Here is a 26,186-nt window from a genome sequence, read left to right as displayed (position 1 = left end):
AAGTTGTGTGTCCCATAGAAAGCTGCATCACCAGAGCTGAGATAACAGAAGCAATGGAAGATACTCTCCAGAGAGGTGGTTGAGTCTCCATCTGTTGAGATTTCCAAGTCTGAGCTAGGTAAAACCATGGCTGACCCTGGTTCATGCCCTGGATAGTATACTTGCCGGTTGGGCAGGAGGCTGGACCAGATACCTTCTAGAAGTGCCTTCCATCTCTATGAATAGGCAGGGAAGGCATATTGCCTGTTGAATCCTTGGCATCTACTGTCAAATCACACTTAGAACCTCTGACTGCCCTCTGTGGAATCAGGAGAATGTCTTGTCCCAGTGTATGACATTTGTCAGGAGAGGAGGCAGAGCAGGAAGAGGCACATCAGAGACATGTTGCTGACACAAAACATATTGCAGCTTCTACTTCTCTCATGTTTGTTAAAGGTTTTTTAAATGATATCAAGCTTCAGGCTAGGAGGTCTTTAGTGTTGCTCTGTTAATCACTTTGTGTATGATACAGCAAATCACATCTTGCCTTATTCAACAGTTCAGCTGTTCATTAGCATGTTGCAGTATGCCCCTTGTTTGAAATAAAAAAAATCAGGGCATGTCCTGACACCAGGAATGTTTTCAACTAGTAAAAGCAATGCTACCGTATGTTGATTTCTACAAAATTAACTTAATCAGATATCTGAACTTTTCAACTATGATAGTATAAGGCCTTTATACACTTTAAAATGAAAAGAAGCAGGATTGGTTTTAGGGTATTTAGAATCATAGTCAATAGCCTCTGTTTGAGTCCATCTGTTGTTGAGCTCAAGTAGTACCTTGATCATTTGGTCATTTTGATTTTGGTTTGGTTTGAGGCTTTTTGCCCTGTTTTCAGTTATGAACTGCAGTTCAAAAGCAATTCACAGTTATCCATTGAGTCTGTGGATTTTCTTTTTTTATCTCAGGGTCAGGCTGGGTTCTCATAATTCTTCTCAATCTACAGGTCAAAGTACATTTTTGTCAATATCAGCCATACACACTCCCATGGAGATATACTCACAAGTGTAACAGTTTGTAACAATTTTGCTGATGATGTGCACAAAAATAAATAAGAATTAGGTAGAATTTTGTCTTGCCACTAGAATGTTAAGTTTTATTGCTAACAGTTAAAATACTGTGCTTCATTTCTTTTTTTTTTTTTTTATAAACTCTTTAACTTTGGTACAGAATTCAGGCAAGGACCAGTTTTCCAGTTTTGTTCCATAAAGAGAACTTCTTAACAAGCACATATGAGAGTAGAATTAAAATTGAGAGTAGAATTAAAATTTGGAGGGTGTGCTTTAAATGTGAAGTAGAAATATCAGAGTGGATCTCAGGCATGACCAGCAACTGACAGTTTATATTGCGATGGTAGTGACTCTGTGGCTAACACTAAATCATGTGATTTGTTTAATTTTAAAAGTATAAATCCATTTCCAGCAAACATAGGGCTACTGGGTGTTTGCAGTGGGCTTGGTTTTGTTTTTTTCTTTTCAGGTGCCTCTAATATTTTATACAAAAAACAACTTTTCTGAAATGTCTCACACTTCGGTCCTGTAGCCCTTATTCTCCAGGGTAAGGATGGAAGACTGGATCAGCTATTGTCCCATAGCTACTTTTGTCAAACGTTTTAATAACCACCCAGATAGCCACCAGAAAGTACTTGTTAAGTCACGGAGTATTGGGAGTTTTATCAAAAGAAATTATTTGCTGGAAAGTACCTATTAGGTATGGCTTTATTTATTGTCTTGTCATCTAAAAATCAAGGGACAGACTACAGGAAGATTTCTAGACACACTATGAACAACAAATACTGAAAATGAAAAATTACCAACTTTCAGGCTGCATTTTTCCTATGAACTGTTTCTTGACTACCTGAAAATAACTCCTTCACAGAAATTTGGATCAATGTATAAAGGAGGAGAACTGAAGCATTTCTCTAGTAATGTAATTCATCCTGCAGAACTATCCTTCTTTGGTGTACAAGAGGATATAGGATAAAAATGGGAGCTATGTCTTCTGAGACAGTGAAGTTAGTGAAGCAAAACTGGAGGTTGTTAGTGTAGTTTATACTGCAGTATTATGCCAAAGTCTTCACATTTCTTTAGTAGAGGAGGAGGAACCTGAAAGATATCAGATAAGTCTTTGTTCCTTACAAAACTAATCTTTTATTCCTATACACACATATTAATCACAATTATGCTTTAAATCTGGAATCAAACACGATTTGATTTCAAGCAGACCTTGTCTAGGTGTCAGTGGTTAGGTGTATTTCATGTTCTGGCTGATACTTTATAGGCTATAAAACTGTCTGTATCTGTAGAGGATTCATAGAAAAATAACATTCCAGTCATGAAAGTTGTATAAGGGTGAGTAATGATAATGTGGTTTTGCTGGGAGAAGGGAAAAATTGTGTGAGGGGAGTTCAGCAAGAAGGTAAGGGAGGGGTGAGGAGGAGAGAATGAACTATGAAAGAATAGTTCTAATTCCTTCACAGAGTCTTGTGGTTTGGAAAGAGATGCTGGAGGCAATTCTCAGCAGTAAATAGTTGTGGTAGCTTAATTCAATAGACTATATAAACCCAAATTTAGTCTAAGATCTGGCTATATTGTTAACTTCTATTGTGCATTTCCCATAGTGATAAAACATTCAAAGTGAAACTTTCTGTAAACGTTTACTGGCCCTGATGCATACTGGTGCAAATGAAGCCCTTATCTGACAGGGACTGTCCTCACATAATACAGAAACACGTTACGTAAAATTGCAATAATGGAAGCATAAAGGTCTCTGACCCTTCTTTTGTGCAGTCATATTTAAAATGTTATGAAATTAATCGTTATGGAAAAGATGGATATACTGACAATTGTCTAAGAACTGTGATGGTTACTTTATTTGACTGATGAATGACTTTCTAAATGAGAGTCTGAATGAATTAATATTTAATTTTTATATACATAGAATCATTTTTGCCAGGGTTGATATGAGTAAAGAAACATTTGTAAATGTTCTCCCGCCGCAGGATAAAAAAAATTCTTAATTCTAGTGGTATAGCCTTTGAATGTAGTGTCTCACACACAAATTTAATATTATGTTCTTAAAAGACAATAGCAATAAGCTAATGAAACTTTCCCACATGTTGATGCAAATTGTCAAAATGTGAATCTGTGTACCTGTTTCCTTGGAGCTTAACACAGGGATATGAAGGAGTCTCCATAGAGGTTTGGTAACACCTAGGGAGTACAAGGGAGAAGTTGAGGAGAAGATCACATAACAGACATACTGAACTCCCCAAATGTATTGCCTGTGAGTGTCCAGACTGTGGACAATTAAGTTACGATCAGTTATGCTACCAAAATGTTTGACAGAGATTACAATGTTACTTTCACAACGTGACTCTGTGGTTTAAGGATCTTAGAGGTGGGAAAAGCAGCTTAAACCCGAAGCCAAAAATGTAAACTGATCAAATTCTACAACAGAAGTATGCATCAAAAAGTCCTGAATAATGAAGAGAGGAATTTATCAATACCTCGTATTGTTGGTTGCCCTAGCAGCAACTTAGGGAGTGGAATAAGCCCTTAGAGTGTGTAGGTAACCAGAAAGAAATGTACCAGGCAGAGTAAAGCAGGAGAATAGCCAGACTGCAGTGCATACCAAAGAAGGCAGAAGCACAACTGGATGAGGAAACTTGATAAAGCATTAAAGTAGTAAAAAATAAAAAAGGCATTCCTCAAAAAAGGTAGGCACAGAACCTCAGTTCTTGCATTTCACAGACAGGAAAATGTGTCTTAACTCTCTCCAAGGCAGTCCATGCTGAAGGGACGTTCCAGAGGTCAAGGGGCCAGCCAGCCTTGTCAGTCAGATGATACACTAGACCAGGCAAAAGAAATCCATGTGGGGGTTCCCTAAGAGAAAGAAGGTCTTTTGGTAAGTATCAAACAATGCTTCTTTGCAAATCAGAAAAGCTATGTAGAAAGTTTTCAGCTAGATGACTCATACTCACATCATGTCTGTGTGACAAGAAATCATTAGTTCTACCATGTGTCCAAAAATGCATAGGGAAACTGCAATACCAATACCATGTCAAGCCATCAGGCAGTTTTACCAATTGCTACACACAGGTGAGTCATGAGGGACACAAACTATCTTTCCCTTAAGAGAATAAATACAATAGAAATATCTGGACACATGTTTAAGATAAACAATTATACCCGATCCCTGGATTTGAACAACTTTATTCTGGATATACATTAAGGTAGTTCAGAGTGATAGCATTTGAATATCCTTCTGTAAACCAAAAGGTTTTTCTGCTGATATTTTAGGAATTCCTTTGTTTTGTGACATTTTATTTTCTTACAGAAAAGAAATCTCAATTTCTTCACTGTGTATTCAGACAGAGAATGGACACAGGCCTTTCCAGAGCTCTGAAGTATCAGTAAGCACAGTTTTATCAGAAAGCAAGGAAAGTGTAGCCAGCATAGTTAGCACCTTCTAGAAATATGCAATTGTTTGCATGATGCACAACCACATTTTCCACTCTTCTCTGAACAGGCTGGAATTGAGTCTAGTCCTGTGTTCAGTTAAAGAAGAATCTTCTTTGTATCAGATGCACTTCCCATATCCACTGACCATGGAAATTTTTGCACGAAGGGTCAGGAATAAAAGAATGCTCCTTAGATTCACAGTATTTCCATTTATATTGTAACTTCACTTGTAAAGCACACCCTTGGAAAAAAAAAGCAGTATGTCTTGTCTTCGTAAGCTCTGCTCCAGACATTGACAGTTATGGTCTTCTTCATGTGTCTATTTTCCTGGTTTAATTCTGGAGCTCACAATCCAAAAATAATGAAATTACATCAGTAAATTTAGTGTAAATTAGAACAGAACTACATTTGATTTAGCATTCTGACAGTTTGAAGAGGGGAAAGAAAAGCATGTTTTGCCATTTTCTAGAAGTTTTTTTTACATAAACTCTGAATTGTCACATTTTAATTGATTAATGTTTTGTGAACAGTGCTTTTCTATTTCCTTCAGTGCTTGTAAGACTCTTTGAGAAGAACAGAAAGTTTTCAGAGATCCGTTTTTGTAATCTTAAGTGGTTAGTCTTTCAGCTCCAGTGATACCACTGTTATTTTAATTTATCAATTTGCTCTTCAGCGACATGATGTAGAAACACTTCAAGCCTAAACCCATCACTTATTCTTACACCTGTCAATGACAGTCTTCTGTACTTGTCAAGCTAAGTTAAATGACACCCCTGCAATGTATACAATATTACTAATAAATTGGATAATCAATCATATGTATGGCTTGACAGTAGTACCTTGAATACACTGAATTTAAAACATATTTTTAAGATACAAGACTCGTTAGTCTTGTGTTAAGAAAAAATCTCAAAAACCTTATGGTATTTTCAGTCACTCTGTAGAATTAAAGGACACCTTGGGAAATGGTCAGGCCACTGGTTTGGACAGAGGACAGCTTTTTCATTGCCTTAGTATAATATGTTCCCATGGGAAACGTAAGTAATTGAAGATTACTTTAGATGACAGAAAAATAGTTTACCAGCAGGAGGAGAAAGGTCAGGGAAACATTTAGATTTACTCAGGTTTCTTTACATATGAAAGCTATTTTGTTTCTAGAAAGCATCAGGCTAACGGTGTTAAGAGTAGACTCTCTCTGAATCCACAGCAAGGAGTTTTTATTAGGGGTTATTCTAATACTTTCCACTTAGCTATATAGAAAAATTTGGGGGCTAAATTTTCCTTTGAAATCTCTGCATCACTTGTGTCTGCCTGTCATAAACAGCTCCCAGACCTGCTGATCCCCAGAGTACCAAAATTAATCTTGATGTCTTTGCTATCCTTCTGCTTCAAAAGCTGTGCCTAATCCTCTACAGGAAAGTGTCCAAGTGACTTAATTACCTGATCTTGCATATCCCCAAGTTTTCAAAAAAATTCAGATTGGAAAGTTCAACAGTTTTCCCAAAATGCATTTCATTGCAAAATTAGTTCTCGGGAGAGAGGATGGGGGTAAAAAAGGGATGCATCTGAAGCTAGAAAAAAATTACAACTTAATCATTTTGCAAATAAATTCTACCTAGTGTCTGCAGGAGGATACTTTAATGGTAAATGGAGTGCTGTATGTCAGCTATTTTATGTACACGTCTTACTTGGACAAAATTTACCTCTTCAGATTAGATTTGCCAAAAACTTTTCAGTTTTGCGGGAAAAACTTCTCCATGTACAGTATTACTTTTCTTGCTGTATTTTTTAAAATTGGACTTGATACTTCTCCCTCATCTCAGGAAAAAAATTTGCATTTATTAATTAAATGAGCACGTAGAGACTGGATCAATGGGCTGAGACCAATGGGATGAGGTTCAACACCACCAAGTGCAGTGTCCTACATCTGGGACATAAAAATCCCATGCAGCGCTACAGACTTGGGGGAGCCTGGCTGGAGAGCTGTTAGGCAGAAAAGGACCTGGGGGTGGTGGTTGAGTGCCAACTGAATATGAGCCAGCAGTGTTACCAGGTAGCCAAGAAGGCCAGCGGCATCCTGGCTTGTATCAAAAATAGTGTGGCCAGTAGATCTAGGGAGGTGATTGTGCCCCTGTACTCGGCATTGGTGAGGCCACACCTCAAGTACTGTGTGCAGTTCTGGGCTCCCCAGCATAAGAAGGACATTGTGGTCCTTGAGCAAGTCCAGAGAAGGGCAACCAGGCTGGTGAAGGGGCTGGAGGGCAAATCCTATGAGGAACGGCTGAGAGCTGGGGATGTTCAGTCCTGAGGAGGCTGAGAGGGGACCTTACCACCACCTACAATTACCTGAAAGTTGTAGATCAGTGGGCAATGGTCTCTTCAGCCAGGTGACAGGAGATAGGACAAGGGGAAATGGCATGAAGCTGTGCCAGGGCAGGTTCAGGTTAGATGTTAGGAAAGAATTTTTTTACTGCAAGAGTTGTTGGGGCCTGGAACAGGCTGCCTAGAGAGGTGGTTGGGTCACCATCCTTGGATATGTTTAAAAAAAAAGGTTAGATGAGATACTTAGGGATACGATTTAGCATAGGACAGGAACGGTTGGACTCGAATGATCTTTTAGGTCTTTTCCAACCTTGATAATTCTGTGATTCTGTGATTCTGTGATTCTGTGTGAATTACAATAAAACTTTTATTTACTTACCATTAAAAAATTACTGTGAAAATTAATCAGTAATTGAAATATACAAACAGCAGGTTATGTTCAATCATTTGACATTTTGGGACAAGTGGTTTGTTGGTTATTTTTTGGCTTTAATTCTACCCATTTGCCTTCATAACTTCATTATGGGAATTAATGTAAAACACTTTTCTGCAGTTAATTTTCCTCTTCCGGCTCCATATTTTTTGCTCCAAGAGTATTTTAGTTCAAAGAATCATTGACAAAACTTGTCTTTTGACAGCATGCCAAAAAAGAGGAGGCTCTGGAGGGGGTTCCTTCCCATGGCAGAGGGGTTTGAGCTAGATCATATTCAAAGTCCCTTCCAAACCAGTCTGTGATTCTATGAATATTCTCTTTTTCTGCAGAACATATAGCCTGAACTACAAAATGAAAGTGGCCTTCCACTTCTATCAGCATCTTCAGCCTAAACTAAAATTGAATCATCTCAAAAATAAAGGTGGGATTTGGACCACCAATTTAATTCACGCCTTTGGGGGATTTAGGCAACAAGCCACTGAAAATCGGCCTGAATTCTGTACCTTTTTTTTTCAATAGCTCATGAAAGTCATCGCCATCTGATTGATTTTCTAACTGGGAAAGTTTCCATATCCTGATACTTACTCTCTAAATCATCCAGTTACCCTCACCCACTCCCTTTCTTTAACATCATGTCAGTTTAGACTGATTCTCTTTTGCACTCAACAGGAACAATTTCTAGCACTCTTTGTACATGACAAGAGAAATGATTTTACAAGTGACTAGAATACTAGTTTCAACCATTGTGTTGATATGTGCCTCCTAAAAAGAATTTGATTGAAGGAATATTGCTTTTGTATTTAATATTTTTATCCAACCCTGACAACAAAGAAGCAATTGACAATATAAATGGTGATAGCACTGTCAATTGAATTAAGAAACATTATGTCTGGTTTGTCAACATTTGTGATTTACAAATTCATCTCTGTACCTGTAGAAAGAAAAAGAGATGTCAGCTAAGGGTTACTCACATGGAAGACAGAAATTCTTGCTGCCATGAAAATAACAAAAGCTATTTGAGCTCTATTCTGTATTAACTATTCCAAAGTCGGAATAGCTCTACTGAAGTCAGTTATACTCACTAGTGTTCACAGCTAAGTAAATTAAAGTAGGATGTGAACATTAGTTTATAAAAATCTTTTGCTGGTGTAGAACACAATGTAAGACAGATTATGCTGTAATAATATATTTTCAATATACACTATTATCAGATAAATAAAACCATAATAACATCCGTAAGTTTATTTAAAAGGTACACAGATAAAATTTTGCATTTGCCTGATGGACACATGTGCCATTGCTGATGCACAGAGGAAATTTCAATATGTATACCATTATAACTCTGAAAATATGGTCTCTGGTGAATCCTTTCTTCTTCAGACATACACAATTTAAAGCAGGCTTAATGTTAACTGAAGTGAAGCTGAAAGAGACAGCCCTTACAAGATTGCCTTGGTGATGCTAGGTCAGAAAAAGGAACCATGGCTTCTGCTTAACAGAAATACACTTTATTGATGAAGTTTTGTTGCCTCTGTGTGAGCATTACAGTGTCTTTTACTGTCTTCCATTTTAATGGCAACATCATGCACACACTTCTGTTAATATTGCAGCGATGGCATATGTGTGTGGGTAAGTAATCTGCCTGTTTGCAATGCCATTAGGAAACCGCTGACTCCACCAGTTCACAGGCTTGTTTAAACCTTTCTCTGCTCCTGACTTGCTGAGTGTTTGGTATTCAACACCGCTCCAGTGATTTCCTGCAGCCTCCGGTACGCAGGTTTGTGGGTTGCTAAGGAATAACTCTCAAGAGGTTAAGAGCCCTGCAGTCACCTTCATCTCAGTGCCAGTGATTATCTGTGCTAATTTTCTGCTTTGTGTTTTATACCGCAGCACTGACCAGAGCTTACATCTGTCCCCTGGCATGCATAAGTGGGAACAATTTTGACTGTAGATGGGGAGATGTACCGGTTGCTTTCACAGTATAATCTCTTTAACATATTGCTACAAATGAAGCATCCTGATTCAACTTAATAAAATAGAAAAAGGAATGCAAAAGAAAAAAGCAAAGTGACATCAGATGGAGAAACAGAATAATATTTTTTTTCTCCTAGAGCATGTATTTTGGGCTCTTTTTCATTGTCTTTGGTTCATAGCCTTATCAGTACACATTCAGGACAACTAGTTCACAGCCAGGAGGACTAGGAACTACCTTTATAAACCCCAGACCTGTGAGGGTCTTAGATCCATGACATGATATCTTGCATCTGTGGGCTGTGAAATCAGCAGATACCGTGAAGGACCAGGAGCTACAGCACAGTCTCTGTGTTTCTGTGGTGCAACAGCCTCAAGTAGAATTTCAGAGAGGGAAAATGAGACCCAGATCATGGACATAAAGATGGGATCCTCCTTTCACTGAGGGAGTTGGTGGAGGAGCTTGCCAAGCCACTCTCCATCATTTATCAACAATCCTGGTTAACAGGGGAGATCCCAGATGACTGGAGGTTTGCCAATGTAGATGCCCACCTACAATAAAGGCTAAAAGGAGTATCCAAGGAACTACAGGCCTGTCAACCTGACCTCAGTACCAAGGAAGATCATGGAATGTGCAGGATAACCAGGGAATCAGGCCCAGCCAGCTTGGGTTCATGAAAGGCAGGTCCTGGTTGACCAACCTGATGTCCTTCTATGATCAGGTGACCTGCTTAGTGGATTAGGAAAAAGCTGTCAATGTTATTTAGCTGGACTTCATCAACACCTTCTATCTTCCACATCACTTTCATGGAGAAACCCGTGGCTCATGGCTTGGATTTGTGCACTAGTTACCGGGTAAAAAAGCTGGCTGGAAGACTAATCCCAGAGAGTTGTGGTGAACAGAGTTAAATCCAGTTGAGGGCCAGTCAAACATGGTGTCCCTCAGGGCTCAGTCTTGGATCCAGTCTTGTTTAACACCTTTATCAATGATCTGGATGAGGGGATTGGCTGCACTCTCAGTAAGTTTACAGATGACACAAAACTGGGTAGGAGTGTCCATTTCCTTGAGGCTGAATCAATGTCCTGAGGACAATTGTATGAGGTTTAACAGAGCAAAGTGCCAGGTCCTGCACTTTGGTCATAATAATCCCATCCAACATTACAGGCTTGAGGAAGAGTGGCTGGAAAACTGCCTGGCGGAAAAGGACCTGGGAGTGTTGGCTGGCAGCTGGCTGAACATGAGCCAGCCAGGTGGCCAAGAAGGCCAACAGCATCCTGATTTGTATCAGGAAAGGGTGGCCAGCATGACTAAGGAATAGTTATTTTCCCCCTGTACTTGGCACTGGTGAGGCCGCATCTCAACTACTGTCTTGAGTTTTGAGCCACTCACTACAAGAACAAGTGCTGGACCGTACCCAGAGAAGGGCAACAAAGCTGGTAAAGAGTTTGGAGCACAAGTCTTATGAGGAGGAGCTGAAGGAACTGGGGTTATTTAGCCTGGAGGAGGCCAAAGGGAGATCTTATCACTCCCTACAACTACCTGAAAGGAGGTTGTAGTGAGGTGGGTGTTGTTCTCCCAAGTAATTAGCAATAGGATGAGAATAGTCTAAAGTTGTGTCAGGGGAGGTTTAGATTGGATATTAGGAAACTTTTCTTCAGTGAAAGAGTAGTCAGACATTGGAACAGGCTGCCCAGACAAGTGGTGGAGTCACCATCCCTGGAGGCATTAAAAAAACTTGGAGACATGGCACTTCAGGACATGGTTTCTTTGATATGGTGGTATTTGACTAATGGTTAGACTTGATGATCTTAGAGGTCTTTTCCAGCCTTAAAGATTCTGTGATCCACATCAAGATTTTCCAGATCTTTAGACCCGCTGTCCTTTACCTGTCCTTATTCCATAAGGGTCCACACCTGCAGCTAAAGTCCTACAGTGCTGTTGCCCTTCTGTTATTTTAATAGGTAGGATGGAGGGATAAATGTCTTTCGTCTATGATTAACACCTGAATTCTGTCAGCTTTCTTCAGACAAACTTAGTAATGGTGAAGGGAAAAGCAATTGAGCCACTTGTTCTGTTGGAGCTGATAATACCCCATCCACCCCTAGCACCTCTACGTACTATTCCCATCCTGAGCTTGAAGCACCTGTTGCTACATCTGTGCCAGTGGTTCCAGGCAAGGAATCCCTGTATGTGCAGAACTGGCTGTTTCCTGTTCCATATGAATCGTACCTCCAAGCAGGAGGTACATGCCATTTGCCATTGCAGAGAGATCCCAGATTGTATGTGGGGAAAGCAAATATTCACTCCCCACCTCCTGCTGGAGTCCCCAGGACCCTTACTATGGGACATGAGAGGTAATTAACAGCGGTGCCCTTGAATTGAGATTATATCATTTACAATAAAGTCAGACTAGAAATGTAGGCGAGTCAACTCCTGTTAACGTGCCAATTGTGCTAGCAGGTTGCACTGTTAGAAGCTACATTATGTTCATGTCTCATATGCCAGGCGTGGGGTCAATAACCTTTTTTCAGACAGAGGGATAAGAAGGACAAATTGGATAATATTTGCTGCAGCTAAAGCCGTGTTCAAGCTCATTTCAGAAACTGAATGCCACGCAAGGTACAAAATACTCTCAGTTACCTCTCATCTAAATAGCTACTGAACTAAACCCAAGAAAAATGCAAACCACCTTAATTTAAGGTTAGTAGCAACATCCGTAGCAGAGCTGTTCGGATAGCATCAGCTGTAAAACACTCTATGAAAACTGCTGGGGTTTCTCTGGGTGAAAATTAGACATGAAAACAGTATCAAATCTTCTGAAGCAATGAAATATTTTTAAAATGTAATATAAACAACCCATAAGAATTTACTAGAATTCATAGATTACACTACTGTGTGATAACCAAGTTCTAAAATGTGCTTCTACTTTTTCCTGCTCTGGTCCCCCATTTGCAAAGCTGAAAACATAAAGAACTGAGTTCAGTTTCAAGACAGAAAATACCTCAATAGGACTAGAGCAAAAGTATGAGGTGCTTAGGCACTGACTGATGAGCAAAACTGCTCCTCTCAAAAGAAAAATATTATCCCAGATGTTAGATTAAATTAAAAAGTAAAATAAAATAGAAAAGATAAGCCACATTTTCCAACAAAATAAAAATATTCTGGTGAATATTTTGAATATTCTTTGAATATGAAGAATGCTATGTAACAGGATCTCTTTATTGATACAATAGCAGAGTGTGAGCAGATGGTAGAGGAGAGAAACTATCAGTTGCCACACCAGAAATCCTTTCCCGGGTATTCCTTACCCAAAACCTCTGCTGCCTGCAACTATGCTCATCTAAGGAACCTGTGAGCCTTACCCAGTCACTCAACCCTCTCTCAAGCCTCCTGACATTTTCCCCTAGCACACTGGGATGTCTGCCTGAGAACTCTCTCCCTCCTGTGCCAGATCAGTGCCACCCTTCCTGGGGATGCCTATGATCCATGCCTGTCCTGGCATTTGTATATGAAAAGTAAGTTCCACACTCTGAAAGCCCAATGAAGGGCCAGAAGTGGGCTAGAGTTGAAGTGCCACAGAAAGATACAGCTGCCCTCCAGCCTTATTCTAGCTGGTGCAAAGTGAATTATTCTTTATCAGCTGCATGGTCTTCAACCTTGAAAAAACGAATTTATCTGGTTTTTATGCAAATTAAATTAATGTCACTCCAGGTGAAAGGTTTCATGTAACAGGCCTTTTAATCTCTTTTTCTTCAAATTGTCTATTATCTTCTACTTAAAAACACAAGCTGAATATTAAATATGGGCTTACTGAAACTATTAACTATTCAGCTAAATTAAACCACCATCAAACTGTGAATATGTGTAAATAATATAATAGGTTTACTACCTGCTACCTCTTAGTTCCATGTACTCTGTCTATAGAGTGAAAGACAAAAAAAAAAAGAGCTGTTGCATAGTTTAGGGAAAATTTTGCTGGGTTTGTATTAAAGATACAGAAACATGATTGCTATACAAGGTCTAACTATTATATTTTACTTCGTATGCCAAGCACAGCTTGCCTGGTGCTGGGTTCTAGTCTCTCAGGGCTGCTTTATTTAATAACTGTTTTACATAAAATACATATATGACTTTCTTTTCTCAAATAAATTACCAATAGGACTACAGTTAGCTTTCTCATCTAGTGTGTCTCATGATTTTCACTACTGGTCCAGTATTATCTGGGTAGACAGCACAATTTATCCTATCGCTTGCACTTGGGCACTTGCACTGAGGCTGATGTGGCAGAGGTAGAAATTGTCCCCTGACCTCCTGCTCTTTTGATGGATGTTTTTACCAGTTGCAGACAGGGGAAATTGCAAGCCTTCAAAATCAAAACACTGGGATGAAATTATTCCTGAGGTAATTTAAGCCTGCCAACTCTATTATTTACCTCTTTAAGTGGTCAACCTCTGAAACACAGCAAAGGGAAGAAAAGGGGAAAGCGACATTATGTGATGAGGAAAAACAAACCCAAAGAACTCTTGACACCTTCTTGACACCATTATGCACTAAAATGCATAATGCATGTGCCTAATGTTCTGAAGCAGAAATTATCCGCAAGTCCATTGCCTGTGAAGACAAACTTCATTAATATCTAATATTTTCATTCATCTACCTTTATTTTCAGTAAATATTGTCTTCTGTGCTTAGTGCTTTCTAACTCTCTCTGCCTTTCTGCTTTCTTATTTAGTGCTACTTCTTTTTGGTGATACTTTCTTCATGCCTTTCACAAAGTGAAAAAATTTGGGTTTGTGTTACTGGTCCTTCATCAGGCAGAGTAAAGATCCCTTGTGACTTTTCCATCCAGACCATTTACTAGTTCTTCGGTTCTATTTTTTGGATGTGTGAGATAGATAGACTCCATTGCTATTTCTTTACCATAGACATAGAAAGTTGCTAATGGAATGTAAAACCTGGAAGATCAATTTAGGATTGACTTTACAATTGACAGCTCAAAAATTGTTTTCCCTTGGACCTTTGCAATTTCCTATATATATTTGTTTCCCTTGATGGTATCTGTCTTTTCGCAGTTTGGTATGTATATTCCCTGCTGAACCTGAGAGGAAAGGCACCTCTGTAATACTATTGCTTACCTCATTCATTTTTCTAATGTTTTTCCTTTTTTTCTTCATGATGAAATATTTGGCAAACTCAAGGACCAACACTCAAACCTTTTTCATGTTTCTCATAAATCAATCTCACTGTCTTCTCTCTTCTCACCTACTCACTCATTTACCAATCTTTCATGTATTTAACAATCTGCCTAGTCCACTCATTATACTATGTTAGTCCAGCAAATAAGAGGGCTTCAGTATCAGAGTGCTCACTTCATTTGATCACTCAGAGAATTACACTCTAATGATGCTCAAATTACAGTCTCACTGTTTTAAATCCTTTCTATATGTGCTGCTGACTGTTTACACTGTTCTATGTACCCCAGACTTCACATTTCCAAATACACTAGAGTGATAACTGACAACAGCATTGACAAACATACTGTACAGTGTATGGCTGCTGGAAAAAAACAAAAAGTGGAAGGATTTGGGGAAGTGCTTGGAAAGTGAAAGTAAGCCAATATTACCACAGAAGTTTTAATCAATGTGTATTTTTCTATAAACCAGTTCATTCTTGTTTTCTTGTGTTTTTCCACAGTGGTTATGTCTTTGATTATGATTACTACAGAGATGATTTCTACAATCGGTATGTGAGGTTATATTTTTGTACATTCTGCATCATATCTACTGCTTGTTTATAATGTAATCACATCATTTGGTTAGACAGGTCTGTTCTGATTTTGCATATTATTCATTTCATTATGTCTATTGTGTATCATAAGATAACTATTTGAATATATCATGAACAGAGATTGCCATCACCAAATGTATGCTCATTAAACTTCTCTTTTGGTCTTATCCTTCTCTAGGAGATTTTGGGGCATTTTCTGTGCTGATCAACTGAATGGTAGCTTAATTGCTCAGTGTTTTTCCTACAGAGTTCTTCCATGCTTACTTTCACTGGAACACGTAGCAGCTGTAAAGCTCTTCAGTGTGACGCTCGTGTCTTTGTCTTTTCATCCTTATGTATGAAAAGATATGCAATTTCTAGTGAACAATACATTTTCCAAGAACATCTAGAAGTCTAGAAGGACCTAGAGGGAAGCAAAACCACAAGTTGAACATCATGTGTGTTTCTATAGGAGGAAAATTGTGGATACCTGAGCAATCATAGACTCGCACCTTGAATTCATGTGCACATCCTAACTCAGCACTGTGGGAATTTATTCACTGAACATGGCAGTGTCACCAGAACACAGAGCTAACATGAATGACCATGGATAGCTAACTTATGATCCAGCAGTGTTGTGTCTCTGCATTACAGCAGCCTGGTTTAGCATAGGCCAAGTGAGTCAGAGATGAACAAAGCATTGCTCCACCAACCTCTTCGAATCTGGGATTTCTTTTGTTTAAAGTGATGGACAATAGCAAGGGAGTGGTTTACACCCTGAAGTTATTTTATGCAGTGTACCTTTCTGCTCATGAACACTGTAGGAAAAATGTAGAAACAATGTTTTTAGGTTTTGCATTTTCCCAGCATTTATCCAATTAAATATGTTATTTACTGGGTTTTTTAATGGACAGAGTAAGGTAAAATTCACAGAAAATAGTGAATAAAGACATGGAGTAAAAGTCATCAGTGCAGTTTAATCCTGCTTAGTCCAGCTTGAGAGTAGGCACAGCTCCTGTCCTGTAAAAAGTTAACTTCCACAGGCAAGTGCTTTCTTTCCCCAAGATTAATGCTCTGAATTTCACTAGTGCATTTGTATGGCTTTAAACAGAGTACTGTTTCTGATCTATGCCACCTTAATATTAAAGTTATGCATCTTTGTTTTCCCTAATTATGTATATTATGGGTAATACAAATGAACAACTATAAGGGGTTACATTTCCACAACAAAGTAAGTACTTATGGAACATTGAAGGTTGTTTCTGTGGAACTTCTTGTCTGTCTTGGTGATTGTCTTATTATGGAAAATATTGACAGTGATATGTGTCCATAACTGTATTCAATAGTATAATTTTTTGATTTAGAAATCTTTCAGGATTAAGATAGCAGAACTTTTATAGTAGAAAACCCAAATATGAGGTTGGCCACACAAAGAAGAATATATGGATCTGTTGATAATAAAAATCTTAGGAAGTTAAGTATATCTGTTAGATCCAAGTTAGTGAAAGTGGAAAATGAAAAGATCTATATGGTAGACATTGAAAGAATATCCCATGGACAGTTTGATGTACTATCGACATGCCTATAGGAAATATAAATTAAGACATCTTGTCATAATTTTTTGAATTTCTGAATTTTTGAACATTCTGAATTTTGTGGTTTATTCCAAACCATAGGGCTTTTTTTTTGTAATATTCATTAATTTTCAAAATTCCCTGCAGGGTGAAGACATCTGTCTTACCTTGACTAAAGCAGTGGTGGGCTGAGAAAAGGGTGACAAGAATAGTTAGTGCTGTAAAATAAAATCTGTATGAAGACAGATTGGTGAGATTAAGATGACAGAATTTATAAGGGTGGTTAACAGAAAAAAAGGCACTGTTATATGCCTATTAGTGATTACAGGGACAAAGAATTACTTTAGAACTGAATATTTCTGTTTATAATTTCTCATATTACAAGCACAAGAAAACAGGCAGGGTACTTTAAAACAAATAAAAGGTAGCATTTTTTTAAGGAAATATTTAACTGAAATGTGTAGAATTTGGTGCAACAAAACACCAAGCCCGAAAGATGTGTATAATTTCAAAAATAAAAATAAGAACAGATATATCAGTTAACTGTACTTTTATATATTTAAGAAATAACCCCATAGTTTTGCTTTTCACTACATTATCCAAACATGAATTATTGGAAGCTAGAAATAATTGCATAATGATTTTTTGCATGATGTCTTACAGTTCTTCTGAAACATTCTTTCCTGTAGTGTCAAACACAAGATTGTGACCAACCTACAGATCATCCAATATGACAAAAGACACACAATGGCTAGTAACTGCTTATTCAGTAAGAATATTGAGGCCATGGTGTCCAAGTTCAGTAGGGGTGACAGGATGTCTGTGACACATTTTGTAGCCAGCTGTGGAAAAGGACAGAGCTGGTTTTATTGTCCATAGGATTATAGTACAGAAATCAGTAAGGATCCTGGGATTTAAGCATTAGCTGTTGACTTGCCAGAAAACAGGCTAGAAGATTTATGTTTATTTCTGCTTCCTGTTCAGCATGATACTAGACACTGTGGTGAGTGAATTACTGTTTCCCATGTGCTTGTTTTCAAATGTGTATCTATCTGTCCAGCTGCATGTCAGTAGTCAGAATTGTGAAAATTAAACATGCAGTTATAAATTTCCATAATTACTAGTTGCAAGTATCATTTGAAAGAAACTTGAGAACATTGTATGAGAATTTTGCTTGTCCCTCTGCTTCTGTCTCTGAACTGAAAATACTAATTTTCTGAACATTCTTTTCCTGACCTGTCATATTCAGAGCCCATAGATTATATGTTCTAAATATCTGTAGCTTTGATTACCTTTTCTACAACCTTTATTTTCTTCCACACAGATTAGCTGCTGTTAATAACTGTGGTTTTTAAGATTGAGTTATTCTCTTGTGGGACAGCTATTTTTTTTTAGTTGTGGAGTATCTTTTGTTGACTATTGTGGTAATTATCTGAATATCTACTTGTTACAGCGGGTTTGGCTTGAGGACTTTTTTTTTTATTAAGCATGCTGGGGTATTTTAGAGATTCTACATCAATTCATGCTTCAATTCAACAGAATATATTCTAGGACCTCTTTCCAACCCATTCATAAGGACATACCCTCACTGTAAAGGGTGCCTCACTATTCTCATGCTCTTTTAAAAAGTGCAGGATATTTCTTTATGGTGATTGTTGGCTTCAGAAAAGTTCATTTCTTTTTCAATCTTTAAGGAGAGTAGATAAAAAAACATAGAATTTATGCCATGCATGTCATAAAGGACCAGAAATGTCACCACAACAAAATCTACTGCTGTTAGTTGTTCACAATGAAATTACGCGGACCTGTGGAAGGCAGGTTACGGATTTTCCATACTGCAAATAACAGTCCGGTAGCACAACCCTCATTTAAATTATGCAAAAAAATTGATCTATGCACTGGTCTGTGACAGAAATCTGAGTATGACACTTAATGTGCATAGGTCATTGAAATCTAATTTCACTGTGATATAAAGTGATTATAGTTTCAAAGGGTGATTTTCTCAAAGATAACATGACAATTTAGTTGACAGGGCTTCCATGACAAGAAATTAATCTCTTCTAGGTTGTTTGATTACCATGGCCGTGTCCCCCCACCACCCCGTGCAGTGATTCCACTGAAGCGTCCTCGTGTGGCTGTGACAACAACTCGCAGAGGCAAAGGGGTTTTCTCCATGAAAGGAGCATCACGATCCACCTCAAGTGGGGCTTCTTCTTCAGGATCCAAATGTGAGTTACTCATAGGAGTTGGAAATCATTGAAATAATGATCCTAGTAATTTCTGCAAGCAGGCAGCTTCCACTAAATAGCTCTGTTGCAGTCATTTCCCAGACTCTATCTTGAAAAATGGGCTTGATAACCAAAGCTGCCATGCCTTCCCTGCAAGGCAAAGAGCACACTGATGTAACTTTTGAAGGAAATCCCTTCAACATTTGACCTCAGAAGAAGCCGATTTAAAATCTCCTGTCATCCTGACAGGATACATCATGAGGTTTTGTGAACAGCTGACAATAGAGTAAAGCTAATAATCTTGTTATAGACAGAGGCACGCTGATTTCTGTTGAAGATGAGGGTTGTATGTGAGCCTGTGGAGGGTGGGCTGGGGAGGGCAGCTGGAGGTGGGCTGTGTGTACTTTTTTTGCCAGATTCCTTTGAGGGTAGAAAGAGGCAAAAAGGTTTTGCCTAAAGGACTAAAAGGAGTCCAAAATATTATTGGCAACTTGGGCTTATTCAACCCCTCTTTATTGAGTTGGCCTTAGAAGATCTGATGAACCATAGGCATTCCCTTTTCCATGTTCACCAAGCTCCCCGTACCCCCCCATAATATGTCCTGGGAACTTCATCTTCCTCTTCATGCATCTTTCAGCACCCACCTGTCTTCCCCTGCCCCTTATGTGGAGTGATACTGTCCTTGGAAGCGTCACTGGAAGAGGAAGAGAAAGATCAGGTAGGGATCAGATATTAGAAAGAATGGAGGGACTTCAATAAGACGCTTGCGGTTCCAGACTAGCGAACAAAGTATCATGCTGTCTTACACACAACCATGAAATAAGTGATTCCACCAACAGTACATATTACTGCAAGAGGGGTTAATTATGGCATCAACATGAGTCAATCATATACCATGTTTGAAAAACATATGCAAATCTTACATGCTAGCATTTAACAGAGCATATGCACCTCCAGTGAGCCCACTAGGATCCATTCTCATTGCTAGTGTATGAACTGATGGTATCAGAGACCTTGAAAGAAAATATGTAATAAACATGCATGTGACTAAAAGAATGGAAATGTGATAAACAGAGCTAAAGATAATGCCATACACTGAGGAACAAGGAGTTCAAACCATTCCTTGGAAAGGATGGCTTTCTCCTTCTGAGAAATGGAAGCTCTGTTGGCTGTACAGTTGAATCACATACAAGTCTCCAGAAAAAAGAATTGGCTGGATATGTATTACCAGTAATCTGATGCACAGGAAAACATCCAAATTAAGGTGTCAAATTATGGAGTTCACTCACACTATAAAAGGATGTCTGGTAGTAGCAACATATTGTTTGTTCTCTGGAGGATGAGTATGAGTCTAGATATTTCCATATCCTCTTGAACTAATCCACTTGGCCATATATACTTTTTGGTTTTCTTCCATACTTTAATGAATGAATTGTGATTCTTTATATTAATTTTTTAAAAAATAATCGCCCCAGTGTATTGAAATTTTGAAGTAAAATATTTGAATATATTAATTATTTTGTTTAGTAATTTCCAGCCATTGAGTCTTTGTATTTTCACATAGTGAAACACAGTGTTCACCCTTTACTGTTCTCTTATCCATATGAAAAGTTGGTAGTATTGATGTATTCAATTCACAAATTGCCCTAAAGAGTGTTCTAATAAGAATGGGATTTTTGAATTCACTTTTCATTGAGAAGATGAATTATTTACAAATAAGGTGGTTTTTAAACATATTTCGCATTGTCCAGAATAAGAACAACTCCAAAATTCTTCCAGAGAGACGAGGATTTTAGTACATCCTTATGGATGTCAAGAAAATCTCGCACCCAGAAATCTGGATTTCCATTGTAGTGAACGGTACAGAGCACTAACATATAGATACATAGAATATTCAATCAAATTTGCATTATTATTTATTCTGCATTTCAGAAAATGTTTTGCAGTACCATGTCAGGACTTAAGTCATTCATAACATAAATTATAGGATTCAACACTAGTCTAAATACCCATAGCCACTTGTATTAGACCACAAAACACTGTCTGCATAAGATGCAAATGTTCCAGAAGCTGTAAATTATTTAATGGAAGTGCAATCAAGAGTGTGAAGATTCTAACAGACAGTGTTATGCCCCAGTGAAAGTATCCTTCAATGTAATCAGGTGTGATGTGAGTTCTAAAAATGTCACTCTTGGAGCTCTAGGTGACAAAATCATCTTTGGATCCAGCTTTTAAGCACTGGAGAGTTGCAAGTTGCATCACTAAAAATGTGGGCCAACATTCTGACCCTTGCTGAGCTTCTTCCCTCAGTTCTTCACAACAGCAATTGAAACACAACTGCAGAAGCTATATATCATGCTGGAATAAATTGCGGAAAACATTCTTTCTGCATGCAGCACACCTTTAAAAGGAGTCAGACACACAGTATACAGACTTTCATGCTTGATTTCCCTATAGAATTACTTCCCTTTTTGCCAAGTCCAACAACCCATCATAAAGGTAGAAACATGATTTTGTCGACTTTGACAGGAATGTAATCAGCTTATTGTAAGACGTTTATCAGAGAAATAACCGAGCCATTCCCTCAGGGGCTTCAAGTAAAGAATGTGTGGTTTGTGGCTTATTTTGCCATTTTCTTGGAAAAGTTGGTTATATTGGATTGTGGGATGAATCAAGTTAATATTTTGTTGCCACTTAATACACTATGCTATTCTGAACCCCTTGAACTAAAGCACTGTTGATTCTAATTGCAATTTATTGATAGGTAAATAAAGGACCTCTTCAATAAGGTGAACTGTAGTTTGTGGGAAGGAAGCTATTTTGGGTTTTAATGAAATTCAAGACCATAAAGCAGCTTAATCACAGATCCAGAATAAAAAATATCACAATGCTATTGCCTGTGCTTGAAAGATTTCACTCCCAAATAGCAAAACTCCCACGAGAGTGCATCCCCTAATAGACTTTTCAGATTTAAGTAGAAATCTCATAGACATAACTGTTCTCATAGCTGTTCTCCACACTCACACCGGATCCAGAAAATGAACCTATACATGTAGTATTAAAGGTCAGAACACAGGGGACCTCTCAGTGAAATTACAAGGGACTCAATTCTGAAAACCAGCAATCCAAAGAGAATTTGTTATGACACACAGCAAAGATGTTATAAAAATGTAATACCAAAAATTCCTTGCTCATTGATGAGTACATCTGCAACAACGTCTGCCAGTGCAGGAAATTCTTGTTCTACCAGAAAGTGGCAATACGTGTCCTAAACAAAAATAAATTAGGAAGGATTTCTTTCCTGAAAATGTAAGTTTTCTAGGACCAGTTTATGATATTTTGTTCTTTTTTTAACTCCAAAGACTAGAAAAAAGTAAATCATCCTAGCCACATTATCTGAACTAACTCAGAAATTGATACATGTTGGTGTAGAAACCACACGTAGTAGGTAGCTCTTCATAGTAATTTTATGAAGCAGTAGATGCAGATTGTTATTTAGAATGGGGGAAAACTTTTTCTGAGAATATAGAAACTGAAGCTCTTGGAGTATACACTTACATTTTACACATCTGGAAACATGACAAAACACTAATCAACGTTTTTATACTCTATGTGCTTGAGATTAGGGGGTAAACAGGTGATGTTACAGTATTTATTGAATTATGCCTTTAAATTTATTGATTTTTTCTCATGTAGATTATATTTAGCTTCATCAGCTAACACTCTAAAGTAATAAAATATGATAAAATACTTTTTAAGCATGAAGGTCTTAAATAAAAATATGTGACATTTCTTTCCAAATAAATCTTAACCATGATTTGTGGATTAATCAATTTGTACTTATGGCAAAAATGTTTCACAAATACAGATATAATTCAACAGTAGCATTTTCATTTTAAAGATGTGATTGGCCCCAATTTTAAACCTCTTACTTTCTTCTGCATGCAGTTTGTCTCCTTTGGTGCTAAATGGTTCAATGAAAGATGCAATCCAGAAAGCCCTTGTATCTACTACTGCTGGCAGAGGCCTGGAAAGGGTCACTGAATCTAATTCCTTACCACTGCAAGCAGCCACAACATCTAATCCTTTAAGCACTATCTTAAAGATGGTTAGGGTTTGTTTTTTCCCCTGTCTCTGTTTATTATAATTTCCATCTTATTTTTTTTTCTCATTTGTTCATATCCATTTGTTGTGCCAGAACTGTCATACTTTAAGAGTTTTATTTACTTTTACCTTCCTCTGCCTCATGCAAACAAGCAAAACTCTTCTTTCATGCCACAGACTTTCCATTCTTATGGTCATCTTTGTGGTCCTTCTGTACCTGCTAGAATTCAGTGGTTCAGCCTGTGCACTTTATTCCAGATGAGCTCTCACCAGGTCCTCTTACAATGGCATCGTACTTCCGCACCTTTAGCAATCCATCCTTTGACACATCCTAGCACTGCGTTTTCTTTCTCAGGGCTGCATTATGATAGCCTATAGTCAAGCTGAGAATACAACACCACCCAAGGATAATTCCACCACTGTCTTTTTCCACCAATGAGCATCACTGTGAGGAGTTCTGCTGTTAGTCACTCAAGTGTAGGACTTTTTCAACGCAATTAAATTTCTTTTTTTTTTTTTTTTAACTTGGAACAAGTCTCCCAAGTTCAGGGTCAGTGTAGCAAATCATCTGCTCAATGCCCACATCACATTGATGAAGAGGGTATCATCGTCATTCTGCTGGGCCTCCTTAAAATCACATGACTCCTCCTTCCATTCCAGTTCACTCTGAATAGATGATACCTTCCAATTTCATGTCATCAGCAAATTTCACCTGTTTATTTACTTTTTTACATCAAAGGTGTTGAAGATATTTAGCCATTTTGTGGCAGTGCTTGAGGAATTTCATCCGTCATTTCTTTCCTTTTCAATACGTGCATATCTGTCACCTGCTGGCCTTTGCTTATCTGCTAATAGAAAAGGAAATTAAAAGTAGTAAGCTACTTTATTTTCCTATTCCATTACTCAAAAACAGATGAACAGGTATTTTGGACACATAGAGCTCTGGTTTCATGTTTATCAACTGCTTAAGTTAAGATAAATTTAAAAAAAAAAAAAAAGAAAATGTTGTGAAGTTTTAAAAGAGAATTTATATATTTGAAGCAGGACACCTTTGCATTTGATCACATGGTGTTTAAAAAGTCTGAAGTTCTTCTCAAGCTCTAAACCTCTGAAACACAGAGTGATTAATGTTGGAGGAGACCTCTGGAGCTCATCTGGTCCAACTGACCGGCTGAAACAGTGTCACCTACAACAGGTTTCCCAGCACTATGTCTAGAAGTTTTTTTAATATCTCCAAGGCTGGATGCTCCACAACCTCTCTGAGCTGCCTGTGTAAATGTTTGAACCACCCTCACAGGAAGGGGGGGAAAAAAGATAAGAGTAAAAAAAAATTTTTCTTGCGTTTAGGTGAAAATTCTTGTGCTTTCATTTGTGCCAGTGGTCATTGACATGTTAGTGGGCACTACTGAGAAGAGTCTTCTTCATTCCCTCTTGTTCTGGGGAATCCAGAACTGGACACAGTTCTTCAGATGTGTCCTCACAAGTGCTGAGTAGAGAGGAAGCATTGTCTTCTTCAGCCTTTCAGCAACATTCTTCCTAATGCAGCCCAGGAAGTCGATGGCCTTCTGTGTCTCAAGAGTGTATTGCTGACTCATACTCAACTTACTGTCTAACAGGAGCTTTATAGTTTGTCTTTAGTAATTGCTGCTTAGCGCAGAAACGTCAAGTACAATGTAACTGAGACTGGAATTCCTCTAGAAGAGTGATTTTGAAGATTTGTACAATTCCCTGCAAATTATGACAATAAGCAACTCAAATAATTACAGCATCATAATGCTGGAACCAGGGTGGAATTTTGGAACTTGTGTAGATTTGTAGAAAATCTTTCCCCTTTCTTCTTTCAGTCCTTTTTAGTATTAACTGATTGACTGTATGATGGAATCACCTCATTAAGCAGGAATGATAAGGTTTGTCCTGAGCTGCACAGCAACCCTGCATATGTATCTGTTTCCTTACCAAACTCAGAAGTGCAAGTTTTCTGTTTCGCTTTTTAGACTGGGAACATGTATCATTAGGTCCTTGAAGCATCACTTCTGATTTTTGACCTTTTGGCCCTGGCAAAACTGCTGTTTGCCAGTCAAGGGAGCCCCCCTAACACACAAACAGCTTGTCCACACAGGGTGTACTGCCAGCTGGCTTCGTAGCAGGCTGCTGCAAACACTTAGTATTTGCCATTGGACAGATTCCCACCATTTCACCCTGGAATCTGCACGGCCTCGCTAGTCCAGCATGGACCAGCCACTGCCCCTGGGGGAGCAGTAACCTTCTAAATATACAGTTGTCAGAATCTTAATGTGTTGTTACAGATCTGGGGGATTGGACAGTGACCCATTATTTCTCTGAGAACATCTTAAGGCCTTGTTCTATAAATATAAAGGAAAATTCCATTCTAATACGGTATAGCATATAAGGATCTATCACAAAGGTTACTTTTAAGCTTTGTTCTGAGTACTGCCATGCATTCAACATAAGATCTGAGGTTTCAACATGCTTGTTGCTGCATATAGCAACCTACTGCCTCTAGCTGACTTGTTATAACCATAATGCACATGACCTAAACTCTAAGATACAAAACCTTGGTTTCAATCTGGTGAATACACTCCAAGCTTGCAATAAGGCTGATTTTGAAGACAACACTGGCTCGTTTACTACCATGGAAGCAGGCAGTATCTTGCCTGCAGACTTCATCATCAGATTTTGACTGATAAAAATATATACGAGACTCCATGATGAGATAAATGCCCATGAGTCAATGCTATGGAAAGGTACAGCAATGAGACCCTTTTGACAGAAAGAGTGCATGTCCTTGTCCATGGCCAAACATCCCTTTTCCCCAGCTTACTAAGGGCCTTCCCATGGCTCTGGATACACACACCAGTCAGTGTACATCCTCCTTCAGCAACAGTAAGGATGGAGGAGCAATACTTGCTGCTGACTAGTCTTCCATTTCCAGTCCCTCACAGTTTAAGGTGACGGCCTATTTCTTCGTACAAGAGTTGCAAGAATGACAGCTTTGTTAGCAACTCTTGATCTTTACAAATGGCTTTTTTTCTCCTACGCTAGCTCAGGGTTCCCATTTTCTCCTCTTGGCCTTTTCAACATGATATGCTACCACAGACAAGTGCCTTTGTTTGGACTATCTTCTGAGCATAAAAGCATTCTCTGATAAAGTCATAATAATGCGGTCATTCATGAGTGCTGCAGTGCTGTTTCTTCTGAAGTCAAAACACCTCCAGAGAAGTTACTTCTCCTTACATTAGACAACATGAATGTAGTAATGAACAT

At 38.3% G+C, this 26,186-nt stretch overlaps 1 protein-coding gene across 1 annotated transcript in view; it reads left to right on the top strand.

Moving 5' to 3' along the window:
* Window positions 1-26,186, top strand: part of RALYL (RALY RNA binding protein like) — a gene marked incomplete at both ends in the record, with an annotated part of 193,581 nt that overhangs the window by 157,816 nt on the left and 9,579 nt on the right. The window contains 3 exons of the mRNA XM_084260590.1: window positions 14,924-14,971; window positions 18,634-18,797; window positions 19,435-19,515. Of these exons, the coding sequence (XP_084116716.1) occupies window positions 14,924-14,971; window positions 18,634-18,797; window positions 19,435-19,515 (293 nt within the window). The remainder of the gene's footprint in view (window positions 1-14,923; window positions 14,972-18,633; window positions 18,798-19,434; window positions 19,516-26,186) is intronic.

This window comes from Gallinula chloropus, assembly GCF_964237585.1.
Source record: "Gallinula chloropus genome assembly, chromosome: 2".
In the NCBI taxonomy this organism is placed as follows: Eukaryota; Metazoa; Chordata; class Aves; order Gruiformes; family Rallidae; genus Gallinula; species Gallinula chloropus.
This window is presented reverse-complemented; position numbering and strand designations above follow the sequence as displayed.